Source organism: Canis lupus, chromosome 23 (assembly GCF_003254725.2).
Source record: "Canis lupus dingo isolate Sandy chromosome 23, ASM325472v2, whole genome shotgun sequence".
NCBI classification, from domain to species: Eukaryota; Metazoa; Chordata; class Mammalia; order Carnivora; family Canidae; genus Canis; species Canis lupus.
In genome coordinates, this window is record NC_064265.1 from 32,599,252 (window position 1) to 32,616,765 (window position 17,514).

General features: G+C 36.1%; 1 protein-coding gene and 1 pseudogene across 7 annotated transcripts in view; both read left to right on the forward strand.

Moving 5' to 3' along the window:
• The window catches only part of PPP2R3A (protein phosphatase 2 regulatory subunit B''alpha), a 187,994-nt gene that overhangs the window by 114,481 nt on the left and 55,999 nt on the right, over positions 1 to 17,514 (forward strand). For all 7 annotated transcript variants that reach the window (XM_035704779.2, XM_025448920.3, XM_025448918.3 and 4 more), the window contains 4 exons: positions 3,446 to 3,520; positions 10,173 to 10,259; positions 14,124 to 14,280; positions 17,206 to 17,254. In XM_035704779.2, coding sequence (XP_035560672.1) covers positions 3,446 to 3,520; positions 10,173 to 10,259; positions 14,124 to 14,280; positions 17,206 to 17,254 — 368 coding nt within the window. The remainder of the gene's footprint in view (positions 1 to 3,445; positions 3,521 to 10,172; positions 10,260 to 14,123; positions 14,281 to 17,205; positions 17,255 to 17,514) is intronic.
• Positions 1,948 to 2,878, forward strand: LOC112661062 (uncharacterized protein C11orf98-like; annotated as a pseudogene).

The window sequence follows — 17,514 nt, forward strand, 5'->3', positions numbered from 1 at the left end:
GAATAAAATAAATACCCATGAGTCTATACTGATATGACTTGAACAAATAAATACATGGGAGAGGAGGAATAGCTCCTCCTTACAGAAGAATTCCAGTTATTCAACGTAGAAAGAATGAGAAAAATACAAAATCACTATTAGATAAGCACCACAGTATAAATGTCACAATCAGGTTCCACAAATGACTGGTGAAATCAGGGGCACCAGGGGTGTCTGTCAGTTAAGTGCCTTTGGTTCAGGTCATGATTTCAGGTTCGTGAGATCAAGCCCATGTTGGGTTCTGTGTTGACCATGAAGCCTGTTTGGGATTCTCTCTTTCCCTCTGTCTGCATCTACCCACTTGTGTTGTCTCTCTCTCTTTAAAAAAAAAAAAAAAAAAAAAGTCAAAACCATGAAGTACAAGAGCAAGGAACTGTCAAAGATCAGGAGAGACCAGTTAGACACAGAAACTTAAATGCATCAACAAAAGGCAATCTCTGCAGCCCTGGTGGCTCAGCGGTTTAGCGCCACCTTCAGCCCAGAGCGTGATCCTGGAGACTCGGGATCGAGTCCCACATCAGGCTCCGTTCATGGAGCCTGCTTCTCCCTCTGCCTGTGTCTCTGCTTGTGTGTCTACCTCTCTCTGTGTGTGTCTCTCATTAATAAATCTTTTTTTTTTAAAAAAAGCAATCTATGGAATAGGAGAAGATATTTACAAATGACTTATCAGATAAAGGGCTAGTATCCAAAATCTATAAAGAACTTATCAAACTCAACACCCAAGAAACAAAAAATCCAGTTAAGAAAAGGGCAGAAGACATTAACAGACATTTCTCCAAAGAAGACATACAAATGGCCACCAGACACATGAAAAATGCTCCACATCACTTGGCATCAGGGAAATACAAATCACAACCACAATGAGATACCACCTCACACCGGTCAAAATGGCTAAAATGAACAAGTCAGGAAATAACAGATGTTGGGGAGGATGTGGAGAAAGGGGGAACCCTCTTACATTGTTGGTGGGAATGCAAATTGATGTAGGTATTCTGGAAAACAGTATGGAGGTTCCTCAAAAAGTTAAAAATAAAGCTGTCCTACCACCCAGCAATTGTACTACCAGGTATTTATCTGAAGGATACAAAAATAGTTACTTGAAGGGGCACATGCACCCCATCGTTTATAGCAGCAATGTCTACAACAACCAAATGATGAAAAGAGCCCAGATGTCCATTGACAGATGAACAGATAAAGAAGTGATGTATATGCAGAATGGAATATTACTGCGCCATCAAAAAAATGAAGTCTTGCCACTTGGAATGACATGGATGGAACTGGAGGGTATTAATACAAAGTGAAATAAGTCATTCAGAGAAAGACAAATACCATATGATTTCACTTGCGTGGAATTTAAGAAACAAAGCAGATGAACATAGGGGAAGAGAATATAAAATAATATAAAAACAGGGAGGCAAACCTGAGACTCTTAACTATAGGAAACAAACTAAGGGTTGCTAGAGGGGAGGTAAGTAGGGGGATGAGTGATGAGTTTTAAGGAGGGCACTTGATGTAATGAGTACTGGGTGTTATATGCAACTGATGAATCACTGAACTCTACCCCTGAAACCAATAATACAGTATATATGGTAACTAAATTGAATCTAAATAAAAATTTTTTTAAAAAAGAACTAAATGCAGCATAGGATCCTGGAACAGAAAAGGACACTACAGGAAAAGCTAGTAAAATTTGAATAATGTCTATAGTTTAGTATTGTATCAGTGTTCGTTTCCTAGTTTTGATCATTGTACTATGGTTTGTAAGTTGTTACCATTATGGGAAGCTGGGAGAAGGGCATAGGAAATCTCTAATATTTTTGTAGCTTTTCCATAAGTCTAAAATGATTTCCAAATAAAAAGTTAAATAGTAAGGTCCATTGGGGAGGCAAAACGTGGTCTTGGAACCACGTTTGCTGAGCAGCCATGGGGCCTCCTGGGGGGAAGATCAACCGGCCCCGAACGGAGCTGAAGAAGAAGCTGTTCTAGCGCTGGCGGGTGTTGAACCGGGAGAGGCGACTGAAGCATCGGGTAGTCGGGGCTGTGATAGACGAAGGGCTGATCACACGGCAACACTTGAAGAAGCAGGCGTCCAGTGCCTGTGCCAACATTACTCTGTCTGGGAAGAAGCGCAGAAAGCTCCTCCAGCAGATCTGGCTGGCCCAGAAAGAGAAAGCAGCCATGGAAGTGGAAGCCCCCACAAGGCCAGTCAGGACTAGTGGACCACAGCCCAAGCAGCAAAAGAAGACAAAAGCACCCCAGGATATAGACATGGAGGACCTTGGAGATGAGAGGGGAATCTCTCACCCCTTCCACTAGAAGATTCTCAGCTGGAGCCAGAAAGACTCTAGTTGTTCAGAGGACTTTGGAGAAGGCATTGCCCCTTTTCATTCTCCCCAGACTCCTCTTCCTTCATGGCTTAGTGACCTGTCATGGAGGGATATGTTAAGAGGAAGAGGGTGGTGAAGAAAGACTGGAGAACGGGGCCCCCTTGCAGTCAGCTCCACTTGTAATAAAGTTCTAGAGTTCTCTTAAAAAAAAAAAAAAAAGAAGAAGAAGCTCCATTTGTTTGATACTGTGTTGGTAGATATGGATAGCTAACTGTTCTGAAGAATCAAAAGAGATATAATTGATGTCTGCCCATTTATAACTAGGTCATTAATAGATTATATCCATGTTGGCACTGCTGCTGCCTCTGGTTGTTAAATTAACAGTAATTATCTCCAGTAGATTCTCTAGATTCACTCAAAGTGGTTTAAAAATCTAATTAGAAAATAAAAATGGAAAAAAAAAAAAAAAGAAAATAAAAATGGTATTTCAGAGTTTTAAATTCTAACAGTCTTTCATGAAAATAAGATAGCAGACTTTAAAATAAAATTAAATCCATTAAATAAGATTTGTCCACCCAGTTATTTTGATGGACATTAACTGATTCACAGAATTTAACATAAATTTCAGACTACTTGGCTACATGGCTGGTTTTTTTCCTCAGAAATTTCCTATGTCTCTAGGTTAAAAAGAATCATTGTAGTTGGCTTGATCATCTTTTCTGTGTAAATTTCTCTCAACAGTCCCTAGGGATGAATTTCCCTGACATGCCTTGACATGTTAGAATTTCTGTTATGTACCTCTAAGATATTTGATTCACAATTCACCAAATATAGCTAAATTAAAATGCTAATGTCTTATTCAAGTATACTAGCATATCAAAAAGCATACATAAGTATGCATGTAATAAAATTTGAATTTAATAGTCTCAAATTTTAAGTGCATTGTTCAGTGTTCTAAAAATAACAGGTTTGCTCAACTGGCTATTCTACAAGAAGGAAAAATTCTGTTGGCATGTTTGTTTTCCTGTTTTGTTTTTTGGTATGCTTGTCAATTTAGTTTTGTTTTTAATCTTCTTCAGGATGTGGTGGATACACACCCTGGCCTCACGTTCTTGAAAGATGCTCCAGAATTCCACTCCCGCTACATCACCACGGTAGGCTGAATCTTCTTTTTTCTTAATAAAGATCTATAAGTCTCCTTTTTTATCACTGTCCAGCATCCAGGTTTTCTTATCTTTGTGCAAAAGGTAACATGGGCTATAATGATTATTTTAAGTGAAAGGAAGGTACAGTAAAATTGAATTCATTATTTATATCTACTTTTCTTCTTATAAGTACAGAATTAGAGTGATATATTCATTCTGTCTTGTCTTCCGAGGTACACTTTTTGCTTTGTTATTAATATTGATATCCAGTCGATATTGAGCATTTGCAAATAATATTGAAAAGAATATTCAACAGCCTTTCCCAGAAAAAGATGTGTCTTTCCCAGAAAAAGATGTGTTTCAAATTTAGAACTGGAAATGGTAATGAGAAATAGCTTACATATAGTCAGAAAACAAATCATATAAGAGTTTAACAGAGCACAATCACAATCTCCCATTTTGTGAAGTGTTCTCTTTCCCTGTTTCTTATGCATAGCTTCATTTGACCAGTCACAGGCAAAGCATGAATTATGAGTCAGAGCACACAGGCCTGCAGTGCACATTGCAGCCACATCCAGCATTCTTTGCCCTAGCTCCCAGATTATCTTTGGAGGAATTCCAAAGATGAGCCCTAGGACAAACCACAGTCACTCAAGTGAGTTAGCCCTTGCGTCTGGCTCACATCCTCCATTAATATTACAGAGCAATCACCTCTGAAGAAAACCCTCTCATTCTTAGGGTAGTTTTTGTTGGCCATGAATTTGTTGGGTTCTGTCAAGTTACAGAATATTACCGTTCTTTTTCTCCTTTCAGAACTTCATTCATGGCTTTTACATTGGCTCTCTTCTGTTGTAAAACTTTGTAAGTCTTTCTGTGAGCCAGAAGGTGTCACTGTCTTCTAAGAAGTTATTTTTGCCTGTTAACTATACCATTGTACTAAATCACTGCCACCACAGTCACCCTTGTTTCTCACATGGATTAATTCTAATTGGACTCCCTGCTTATGCCTTCATTGCCCTATAGTATAGTCTCCACAAAGCAGAGTAATCCTTTAAAAATAAGTCAGATCATATCACTCCTCTGTTCAAACTCTCCAGTGGTTTCCCATCTCAGAGGAAAAGCCTAAGTCCTTGTTAAGACTCCCCATAATCCTCCCACACCCGCCCCTTACACACATACCTTTACAACTTCTGCACTCTCATCTCTCCTACTACCCTGCCCCTCACTTACTGTGCTTGGTCACAGCTAATAATTCTGTTATTTAACATCTTTTCTAAGAATAAATTACAATAAAAAAGTCCTCTAGAGAGCATTTTTCCTCACTGTTCCTGGAACAGACCAACACCACCTCTGCCTCAGGTGTTTTTTACTTCCTCTGCCTGAAATGCTCTTCTTATGGATTTCCACATGATTTTCTCTTTCATTTGCTTCATCCAGTTACATGACCAGATATTCCCTTATTAGTGGGGCCTTCCCTGAACATTCTTTGCCTTCTTCACCCTTCTCCCTCTGCCTCTCTCTCATACTCTCTATTCAGCCATTCTGCTTTATTTTTCTTCTTTGCTCTTATGTCATCTTATATTTTAAATTTTTTAATTTTAAATTCTCTTCTGGATGATAGAAACTCCACTGGAGCAGGGAATTTGTCTATATTTTCCACTACAATATCTCAAATACCTAGAATAATGTCTAGCACATATTAGATACATAGTATTTATTGAGTAAATGAATGAAATTATTCATGCTTCAGAATTCTGCATATTAACTCTGGCTTCAATTCCATATGGAATTATTGGATTCTGATTGTTGATTGTTTTATAAACTCAGGGTATGTTAATAGCATAATTGAAAATCTTAAGAGCTAGGAAAGATCTTAGAGATAATCCAGCCCAACCTTCTACCAATTCAGAAAATGCTCTCTACAGAGGAACTTTCTATTGAAATTTATTTTGTTAGCTATATTTACACTGGAAAGATAGAGCACCAATTATGCATACAGCAAAAAGAAATTACTACCCAAATAAGAGAATGCATGTAAAGTTTACTTCATATTCTCCTTTATTTCCAGAGACAAGTTGGCATTTGAGTAATAAGTCTCTTGATACTGAATGAAAACGAAAATTGGAAATACTAGCAAATTATAGTCCTTGAGTTTGCAGTTTTGCATGCCATGCAAAGAAATTGCCAATGAATAAAAAACTTCGCTTTTCCTAGCTGGCATATGCTGACTTTTGAGGGAAATGGTGCTCACATGAGTTTTTAAAATAAGCAATGAGATTGAAAATATTCTTTGTGACACTGGCGCTGGCAGCAAAGACATTTCACTGGATGCTCAGATGGTGGTGTCTTAGTGACATATTCAATGTCTTGATTGGCCTGAAGCCATCACTTCAGGCTGAAATGCCAGGGTTTTAATTGTTGAGGACAAGGTACTGATATTTCCTGAGATGACTAAACTGTGGTAGAGATTGCTCATCACTAACGGCTTGACTCCTTCCCTTTGAGAACTTTTCCTCTTAATAGAAAAAGGAAGAAATTTGTATTTAGATAGTTTTTAAGATCCAAACTATCATGTCATCTAGAGATCCCTTGGTAAAAAAAAAAAAAAAAAAAAAAAAGGCAGGTTTCATTCCACTCACTGGTAGTAAACAATTATTCTTAATAGTATTTTTAATTAATTAATTAATTTACTATTTTTAAAATTGTGATTAATTTCCTTTTTATTTACCTAAAAGTGGTAGAAACAAATTAGGGGGAAAAACTAGGGTAATTGATGTAAAACCAAGCAGCTACATGTTCTCACCACTAGATGGTGCCCTTACCTCAATAAGCTAAAATGCTGAATCAGTAATGTGGAAACCAATAAATGTGCTGATGAAGTGGGGCGACTGAATAAAGAGATTTAGGCTATTAGGTAAGTTACAAGAGGCTAAAAATAGGAAATGTTTAACAGTCAAACGTTTGTGAATTTTAAAAATTCTGTCAAAAAACTGAATAACAAAATAAAAATAAATACAGATTAAAGTTTTATAATTTTAAGTGTAATACAGTACCTCTATAAATAATATAAAATATTTGAAAAATATATAAATATAAAATTTTGGTAGATAGGAAAAAGACTTTAAAATAAATTTATACTCAAGATCAAGTAATAAAGATAAAAATCTAATCATGTTCAATATAGAAAATTTTGGTGTAATGATATGTATTGAAATTGACTTTTACTTGAGAGAGGAGTCATGAAACCATGATAAATGGTATTATTACTGTTTATATATATATAATTTCTGTGCTAAAAATCTTCCATCTTTTTTATATAAACTTCTGCCAAGCTAGTGTTAAGAATATACTGTTGATTAGGACACATTCTCTGCCCTGAAGCACCCCAGTCGGAGTCTGAGTGATAGGAACCAATAGAAAAATTAGACACCAGCTAGTCCCAGTTCAAATCTAATGCAGAAATCCTATCAACTTCTGCCTAAATTTTTGTGGTGAGAAGAAACCTTACTATTTCAGACGACCCATTGCTTCACGGCGTGAATTTTAGGAAACTCTTCCTTATAGTAAAGAATTTAAGTATAAGGACTATCTATCCAGTAGTTTAAGTCCTGCTTTCTGGTGCAACACAGAACAAGTCAACCACTTCTTCTACCTGGTAGTCAGCCATTCAGATCATGGTCACATGTACACTCTAATCTTATTTTTTCCTCAAGAGTAAAAATCACTAAATTAGTACTATCTTGTTAGTAATTTTGAATGTAGTTACCCTTTTCTGCTTTGTTTTCTACACATTTTATATGCTATATATAAATCATAGAGAATAGTACTATGTGAAATACTAATTAGAGACCTTTCTTGGGTTGACATCCATCTGCTATTTACAACTCCGAAGAGAGTTATTCAGCTAGCTATGACTCCAACCCTTATGTCTCTATCACAGGTATAATATGAAAGTCTTTGTTACACGCGTCTCAAACCTCATTAATTTATCACATAATTTTCTAAGGAAGACATACAAATGGCCAACAGGTACATGAAAAAGTACTCAACATTACTCATCTTCAGGAAAATGCAAATCAAAATCATGATGAGATATCACCTCACACCTGTTAGAATGGCTGATAACAAAAAGACAAGAAAATAACAAGTGTTGGCAAGGATGTAGAAGAAACTCTTGTGCACTGTTGGTGGAAATATAAATTGGTGCAGCCACTAGGAAAGCAGATGAAGTTGCTCAAAAATTAAAAATACAACTATCAAATGATGCAGCAATTCCACTGCCAGGTATTTATCTAAAGAAAACAAAAAATATTAACTCAAAAGATCAGTGTATCCCCATGTTCATTGCAGCATTATTTGCAGTAGCCAAAATATGAAAACAACCTAAGTGTCCTTCAATGGATGAATAAAGATTTGGTATGTACATACAGTTGACCCTTGAACAACATGAATTTGAACTGCAGGGGCCACTTATATGCAGATTTTTTATAGTACTGCAAATATATTTTCTCTTCCTTATGATTTTAATTTTTTTCTTTTTTCTAGCTTTATTGTAAGAATACAGTAGATAATACATATATAATGTACAAAATATATGTTAATTGTTTATGTTATTGGTAAGGTTTCCAGTCAGCAGTAAGCTATTAGTAGTTAAGTTTTGGGGGAGTCAAGTTTTATATGAATTTTTGACCATACAGGGCCAGGGTTGGCATGAAATCTTGCCATTTGCAACAACATCGATAGACTTTTGAAGACATTATGCTAAATGAAAAAGGTCAAAGACAAATACTATATGATCTCTCTCATGTGGAATCTTTAAAAAAAACAACAAACAAAAACCAAGCTAGGTAAAGAAAACAGATTGGTGGTTGCCAGAGGCAGGGCGTGGATGTAGGCAGAATGGGTGAAGAGGGAGTCAAAAGGTACAAACTTCAGTTATAGAATAAATAAGTCATGGGGACATAAAGTACAACATGGTGACTGTAGTTAATACTATACATATATATGTATGTATATATATATGTATATATACATAAAACTAATGCTCCATATAATACAGTAATATAAATATATTGCATATTTGAAAGTTTCTAAGAGTTCTCATGACAAGGAAAAGAAAATTCCATAACCCTATATGGTAGCAGATGTTAAGTAGACTTATTGTGGTGATCATTTTGCAATATATACAAATATTAAATCATGTCATACACCAGAAACTGTTATAATATATGTGAATTATTCCTCAAATAAAAAATATATCAAGCAATTATTAACTACTTGTTATATGCAGAGCATATATCAGAGCATCATATCAGGCACTGGGATGCAAGTCAAGAAAGACCTGATATGTTGGAGTTTGGAGGTGATGATGGTCAGGTGCACCAGTATTTAGAATATAACCACAGGATGAACTGAAGGAGACTCACATGACAGTTGGAACACAGAAAATAGAGCTCTACTCCAGTCCCTGTTCTGGCACTTCCTGTGGAGTTGGCAGTTGAGCTAGATCCTGAAGGGTTAGGAATTATCACGGCTATAGGATAAGGAAAGCTAGACAGCAGAAATCTGAGCCTTCATTCTGAGGCTGGTTTTTCCCTGCTCTGTTTGAGAATCACTCTCTGCTAAGGAATCCAGAAGGGGAATGGTGATTTAGTCCCTCATTAGGCCTACTCATTGGATAGATGTCCAGATGTCTTCCCTTTTTTGTCCTTGCACTAAAATAACTTTTAAAAAGGACCTAGCCTCTTCCATGATAAAATCACCAAGGATACAGGATTTCTATTAGACAGTCAAAATTAAAGGCAATGTGCCAAGAAATCTGCTTATATTGAACACTGGGTGTTATATTTAAGTGATGAATCACTAAATTATACTCCTGAAACAAATATTGCCTTATATGTTAACTAACTAGAATTAACTAACACTGTGGCCTCCTCCCTGCAGGGTGGCAACCTTATTTTCCTTCTCCAGTCCTCCACTACACCACAACACATGTCATTGATCTCAGACACATTTGTTGCTACCCATTCCCTCCTCTCTCATCCTGTCCGGTCTTCTCTAGAGTTTCACATCTGTTGTTAAAGTCTTTAGAACACTAGCTGATTCCAGAATTGCTCATTCTGTTAGGACTCAGTATATGAGTTATCCCAGGTGTATTTGAGTTTCCAGAAAGAGTCTGGAAGACTAGAAGTCTTTAAGAATCCAGTGAGTAAAAAAAAAAAAAAAAGAATCCAGTGAGTAAGGCTATAATAGCCAGAATAATGCCCCCTTGAATTGCACTATGTTAGCAGCCATTCTTATGACCCACCAGTTGTTAAGCCAACTCACTGTGTGTTTCCCTCCTCATTTGCCTTTCCAGAACATCCAGCCCAATAAGCACTGCTTGAATCACTGTATAAGATGAGAGGTAAACAAAGTGACATGTAGTAGCTGGGAAATGCAGGCTCATGAGCAAAGAATATCTTTTTATTCTTCTTAGAATTATAGGGGACACAGGTATAGATTTTAAAATACGGTATTAGTTTTTATTAGAAATTACACTTGACATAATCAGAAAACCAAAACATAGCTTGGTTCAAGATACATTCATAAAATGGCCTTTGGTGAAGTAATAGATATCTTCAGTGTTTTTATTTGGTTTGTTTTCCTTTTGTGGAACCAGGTTATTCAGAGAATATTCTACACAGTCAACAGATCTTGGAGTGGAAAAATAACTTCGACAGAGATAAGAAAAAGCAACTTTTTGCAAGTATGTCTCTCATTGAAATTCATATATAAAGAGCAAATTAAATAATCTTACTTCATTTAACAAGTATTTGAGTGCTTATTGTATGCAAAGTATTTCCGCTACTTTCAGTCATTAAGCATTTCAGATATCTGGGATGTGTTGGGGAGAACAAAGATGAATAACAAGAGATTTTTATAGCAAGGCAGACAGACTAAAAGAAAAGTGCACACCTGACGAAAATTTCCACAGAAGTGCATAACAAATATACAGAGAAGGCCTCACAGAAGGACTGACATGTAATCTTGACTTGGAGGATGTCAGAAGTTTATCAAAATCAAAAATTAGGAGATTCCAGATAGAGGAATAGCATAAGCAAAGGCTCAGAAGCATGAGAGGGTGGGCAGTCTAAGAGCATAGTCTAAAGTGGCCAGAGGCTCTGCAGAGAGTGACCAATGATACGGCCCGAGGGGTGAGATGGGCTGGGTTAGGAAAGGTCTTTCGAAAGGAATAAAGGAATTTCAGCTTGATCCTTTCAGCAGCGACTCTTTATTCAGCTCCTACTGGAGTGGAGAAAAATACTAAAAAGTCCTTTTAAGAAAGAATACATTTCATTCAATTAATTTATTCATTTTTACCAAATGAGAGAGAAAGTATTGACCACTAGTGGGAGCTTTTTATTGAGGTAATCTTCATGCCTTGTTGTTTAGGCTGCCATTAACCTAAAGGAAGAATTGTTCATACTTGAAAGGAAAGGAAATATTTTATTTTCAATGAGTCATACTAAATGAAGCTTAGGCTAATAATACAACCTTATGTACTCTTTATTTTTCCCTGTATTTATCTGGGACAAAGTAATGAAGACTTGCAAAATTAGCAGCCCATAATCCATATACAAACCTTTTTTATTCTAAAATGAATAGTAATCATCACAGTCATTGTTAATATTTATGGAACACCTAGTGCCTGCCTCTCTCAGTAGGTAACATGGGATGGGTTGAGATGGCAATAATTCCATAAAAGAGGCCTTACACCTTAAGAATGGCAATCCTTCACATTCCTGAAGCATATCAGAGATTATAAGTTTTTGGCATTATTATAATCCCTGTTTTTTAACTGATGGTAAAATTTGAGGCGCAGATATGGTTGAATGATTTATAAGAGCACATAGCGAGTAAGTGCCCGAACTTAGTGTCTTCCTAGAACAGGATTTAATTGTTTCCCCTCTTTCCTACCCTTCTACTCTTCCTATTAGAGAATTATTCACAAATGTATGCTCATGATTTATATGCTCATAATGCATTCAGATAACAGGAACATAACTGGAATAATCAGCAGAAGTCACTATCTCCTCACCCTGCCATTTCATTCCCTTTCCCAGAGGTAACCCATCCATATATTCTGTGATTTTATTCCCTTGTATGCTACATGGAGTAAACAGTTTTATTCTGTATGGCTGCTTTTTTTTTTTTTAATATATGAGATCATTCTGTTAATTTTGGGTTTTTTCACTAACAGCATATCTTAACATTCTTTTCATTTCCATGCATATAAATCTCTCTCATTCTTTTAGCTGCTGCATAATCTGTGGCATGGCTCTACCATAACTAAATTACATAATCCCTTATAGAGGAAGTGTAAGTCATTTTCATGGTTTTCCTATTTGTAATGATGCAGTGAACATCCTTGTGCTTTCCTCCTGTGTGTATATGGGTAAGAATTTTCCTAGAATAGACTACTGGAGGGGAAAATCCTGGATCAGATGGTATGTGCATTTTCAGGGTGTTTTTTTTTTTAAGATTTTTTATTTTTTAAGTAATTTCTACACCCAACATGGGGCTAAAAACCACAACCCTGAGATCAAGATTTGCATGCTCCACCGACTGAGCCAGCCGGGTGCATTCAATTTCATAGATCCTGCCAACTTAGCCTCCTAAAAACCTGTACTTGTTCATACTTACACATTCACCAACAGCAAAGTTACTAGTCTTTTTCATTTTATGATAATCCAGTAGGTGAAAATGAGAGCTCCTTTCAAGATTTATTTTATTTTTTTAAAGAGTTTTTATTTATTAATTCATAAGAGACACAGAGAGAGGGGCAGAGACATAGGCAGAGGGAGAAGCAGGCTTCCTGCAGGGAACCTGATGTGGGACTCGATCTCAGCAGGTCACAACCTGAGCTGAAGGCAGATGCTCAACCACTGAGCCACCCAGGTGCCCCTCAAGATTTGTTTTATTGTACATATTCTGCTTTATACATGTTAAAGAGCAGTTTATAAAACAAAACATTACAAGCCATGTTTGGAAAACAGAAGAAAAATCATATTTCATCACCCTAATACAACTAATAGCATTTTTGTATATGTTTTTCTAGTCTCATATATGTACAGATTTTAGGATTTTACAGAGTTCTTAGTGTGCATAATGTTATATCCTGTATTTTGCCTTTACCACATTATGGTTTTCCTTTGTTTCTCTGTATTCTTTATAACTTTTACTGGCAACACAATCTTTCTTTAAGAAGTTTTGCTATCATTTAATAATTTATATTCTCAACTTGCCAAGACAATATTGGTTTCCCAGTATTTACATTTTGGCACATAATTTTTTATTGAAATAATTTATTTATATTATGAAATAATCACCTTTGTCCTTTATAATGTTTTTCACCTTGAATTTCATTTTATTTTCTAATAATGTTGACATGTTTTCTTTCTGTTAAGATTTAGCTAGTATTTATTTGTCCTTTTTTTAAAAAAAAAAAGACCTCCTTTAAATTTTTATTTTAGATTTATCTCTTATGACAGCATATACCTAGATATGTTTGGGAGGGTTGGTTTTTATATTCAATCTGAAAATACTTTAATATGGAGACTTAATTCATTTATCTTTACTGTGATTGTTGATATGTCTGATCTGATTTCTGCCATTTCATTTTGCTTACTCTATTTCTGAAGTTTTTTAATAGCTTCTTTTATCTTTCTTTCTGAATTTTTCATTTCTGAAAACATCTTCATTTACCTGCCCACTTATAATTATAAGAACTGTAAGAATTCTGGGTTCAGAATTACTGATTCTGATGTTTCCCATGGGGGCACACAGTGAGTCAGGGGAGACCCAGGTGTACTTCCAGCTCAGGGCCCTGTAGCTCCATCCCCCATACCTTCTATGCCAGGCTATCACACATCAGCACAATGCTATACATAAGTCATCTTCGTCGTAAACTTGATCTCATTACACAACCAAACCCTATATGTGGATTTCCACTCTACATAATAGAATAGATGCCCACTCTCCCTAATTGTGGAAAGTTAAAAGCAGTGTCAGTTTATGATCATGTAATTCAGCCTTTTGTCTAATTGTTCTAGCTTGCTAGTCTGGGGACCTCTGATGGGCTACAGTCTCCTTGGTAGCAGTCCTTCCCTTTCTGTGCTTTTAAATCCTCCACTGTATCTGAAGCCCTTTGCTAATAAGCATAATACAGAACTCGTAAATGCTTATAGATTGATCATTTGATTAAAGGTCAGAAGAGGCTGCTAAATTCCTAGTTTGGTACCAAAACCAAAAATTTTAATTCAATTTAAAATAAAATTTTAGGGGATCCCTGAGTGGCTCAGTGGTTTAGCGCCTGCCTTTGGTCCAGGGCGTGATCCTGGAGTCCCAGGATCGAGTCCCACATCAGTCTCCCTGCATGGAGCCTGCTTCTCCCTCTCTGCCTGTGTCTCTGCCTCTCTCTCTCTCTCTCTCTCTCTCTCTCTCTCATGAATAAATAAATAAATTATTTTTAAAAATAAAAATAAAATAAAACTTTACTAGACTGCAAAATGGCCAAAGCTGATTTTCATAATTTAAAAATGAACTAATCCTTCTCTTCATACTATTTCAGACTCTAGCCCTTTTGGAAGAAGAGGAAGATATAAACCAAATCACAGATTACTTCTCCTATGAACATTTCTATGTTATTTATTGTAAATTCTGGGAACTAGATAGTGATCATGACCTCTACATCAGCCAGGCCGATTTATCTCGATACAATGACCAGGGTAAGTGTTTTAGAGATGGTAAGACTTAACTGTTTTGAAGAAGGCAAGAGTTATATGAATTGTTATATGAATGAGAGATTCTCATTTCTTAAATTCTTTATCTAATCAAGTCCTCTTTAAAGAGCCAAGAATTTTTATGTGGGAAAAGGTAAAGGTGTCAATTTTTTATTTAGAAGGCAAGTATAGAAGAGACTTACAGTATGTAAACAATTAGAGTCTTTGTTTTGATTAATTGGTGAGTTTTTATAGTGACGTTTATTTTCTAATGATGAAGAAGATCTGTACCTATGTAAAGTTTATTTGAAAGAGAATGGGTATACACCCTTATAAATTTCCCATTTTAAGTGTTTATAAACAGCCACGGATGAAAATGTTTCTAAACACTGAAAATGTCAGTGTTTTCCAGGACTCCTAAAAACTTATGTTTTGGAATTTAGTTCCAGAGTTAAGTATTTTCCCTGCAGATGAATTTTTCTTTTATCAGAAAGCAAAAAAATTACATATCACATGATATTATCCCTTTTGCTTCATTTTTACCAGTAGTAAACTTAGAACCTATTACCTGATGATTTAATATTCTTCACCAAGCACCAAAATACATTGGCTCATTCTTTTCTCATAATATCATCCCTCTTCTATTCTTAAATATCTCCTCAGGAACTGCTGATTTTTTTTAATTAGCCTTTAGCCTTTTAGATATAGCAGAGTACAAATCTTAAACAAATGTATTGAGTTTCACTTCTCTTATTTGATATATGTGTGGATTAACTGTTTACATCTTAAGAAAAGGTTCATTCTAATAAATAGTGAAATGGACCATAAGGGAAAGGAGGGAAACTGAGTGAGGAAAAATTAGAGAGGAAGACAAGCCATGAGAGGCTCCTAATTCTACGAAACAAAGAGTTGCAAAGGGGGATCTGGGTGGGGGGATGGGGTAAATGGGTGATGGGCATTCAGGAGGGCACATGATGATCTGAGCACTGGGTGTTATACTGTATGTTGGCAACCTGAATTTAAATAAAATATCTTTTAAGGGATCCCTGGGTGGCTCAGCAGTTTGGTGCCTGCCTTCAGCTCAGGGCGTGATCCTGGAGTCCCAGTTCGGGTCCCACATCGGGTCCCACATTGGGCTCCCTGCATGGAGCCTGCTTCTCCCTCTGCCTCTGTCTCTGCCTCTCTCTCTGTGTCTCATGAATAAATAAATAAAATCTTTTAAAAAATCTTTTAAAATGAAAGAAAGGCTCATTCCATATGGTGTCAAGTTTCATAGAACTTTCCATATATAAGAAAGAGTTCTACCTCTCAGTTCTCAGGTGCCAACTAGGTAGCAAGAGAAAATACTCAAATGTACTTATTTGGTAAACAAGCATTTTAGTACTATACTTCCCTTCTTCAAGTTGTCATAACCTTCCTGTCACCAGAATAGCATAAAAATGGAAATACTCACAGGTGTATCAGGTCAGATTTATTAGCTCTGCACTTTCTAATCACCAGTGGCCAGATCATCTATGTAACACGAGGTCATGTAAAACCTTATAGGCTCTAAAGCAATCTCTCTAGCTGATGTACCATAATTCTAAGTCCCAAAATATTGTATATATACACACATAACAACTTAGTAGAGGCATGTTAAAGTGTTGAAGTCTAGAAAACTAGGCAACTAGACCTACATGGTGAAGGGGTCACTGAGACTACATAATTGCCAATCCACCAACCTGTCCGAAATCGGACATTATCTTCAATTATAGGCTAAACCTTCCAAATTTAAAAGACTTCAGCTTTGAAATTAAATATCCATGTCTTTACTGTACAGCCCTCTATTTGTCTATATAGTACAAATAATTAGCCCTGTAAACTAATATTCAACAAAGTATAGAGAGTCCTTATTATAAGCTTTATGGCCAGGCATGGCCATCCTGACACACGTATTCCCAACAACTTCAGCTAAACTAATTTTACCTTCAGGTTGACTCTACCTAACTCTGTGCAAAAGAATTAGATGCTGGTAGCTACTAACTCTCAAGTGACCTCATCAACTTGTTTTGAAATTGTAGTGTACATGCCATTGCCTTGAGCACTTCTTAAAAGAATAGATTCCTTTCCTCACCAAATCCCTAGGTCTGAGATCTATTGGCATATCCTTTTGTTAAAACTAAAGCCTTTGGTAATTTTAAACCAACAATGGCCTACACTGCTATGGATTCTCTATGATCTGTCATCAAAAGCGCAATATCCTATCTTTTTTTTTTTTTCCGCAATATACTATCTTAAGATAAAATTCTCTCTCTCTCCCTCTCTCTCTCTCTGAATAAAAGTTACTGATGGAATTTCTCAAAATTATGTTATGTCCTAGACTTTTATGGAATAAGAATATAAGAAAAGTTTATTTGTGGTATGTTTAGGTATCTTCTATAAAATTATACTTGATAGCATTCTCTATCATTTCACTCAGAGTCCCTTATATTAGGAGCTGCTGATCAGTTCCCCTTAAATTTCTTTTTTTTTTTAATACTCTTATTTTATTTAGTTCCCCTTAAATTTCATGCCAGGATAAAATTTGTCTTGTTTTAGAGGAAAAGTTGTCTTCTTGGCTAACAAGATCAGTACAAATTCTATACATTTTTGTCTTAGCCGTCACGATGTTCAGAACTAACTTGGCACTCAACTACATTAATATATCCCAGCTATCAGGCATAATCATTTACCTGTTCTTTTTCTAATGATTGATTGATTGATTGATTGATTATGCCACCTTAAATTCTTACTTTGAGAAATGTAAATTATACATAGGTAAAAATTTAAATACTCATAACTTCTCATTAAGGAAGATGTTTTAGCTTGTTGCTATTGAAAATAAATTTGCCAAAAGGATTGTCTTTATAGAACATGTTTCTAACTAGCCTCATACCTCTTGTTTACCTTTAGCTTCATCAAACAGAATTATTGAAAGGATATTCTCTGGGGCAGTAACAAGGTAAGAAAAAGCATTTGAGTTTAAAAATGAATTCCAGGTAGGGTACCTGGAAGCCACCTGGTGGCTCAGTTGGTTAAGCATCTGCCTTTGGCTCAGGTCATGATCTTAGGGTCCTGGGATTGAGCCCATGTTGGACTTCCTGCTCACTGGGGAGTCTGCTTCTCCCTCTCCCTCTGCCCCTCCTCCTGTTCGTGCTCTTTCTCTTTCTCAAATAAATAAATCTTATTAAAAAAAAATGAATTACAGGTAGCACTATCACA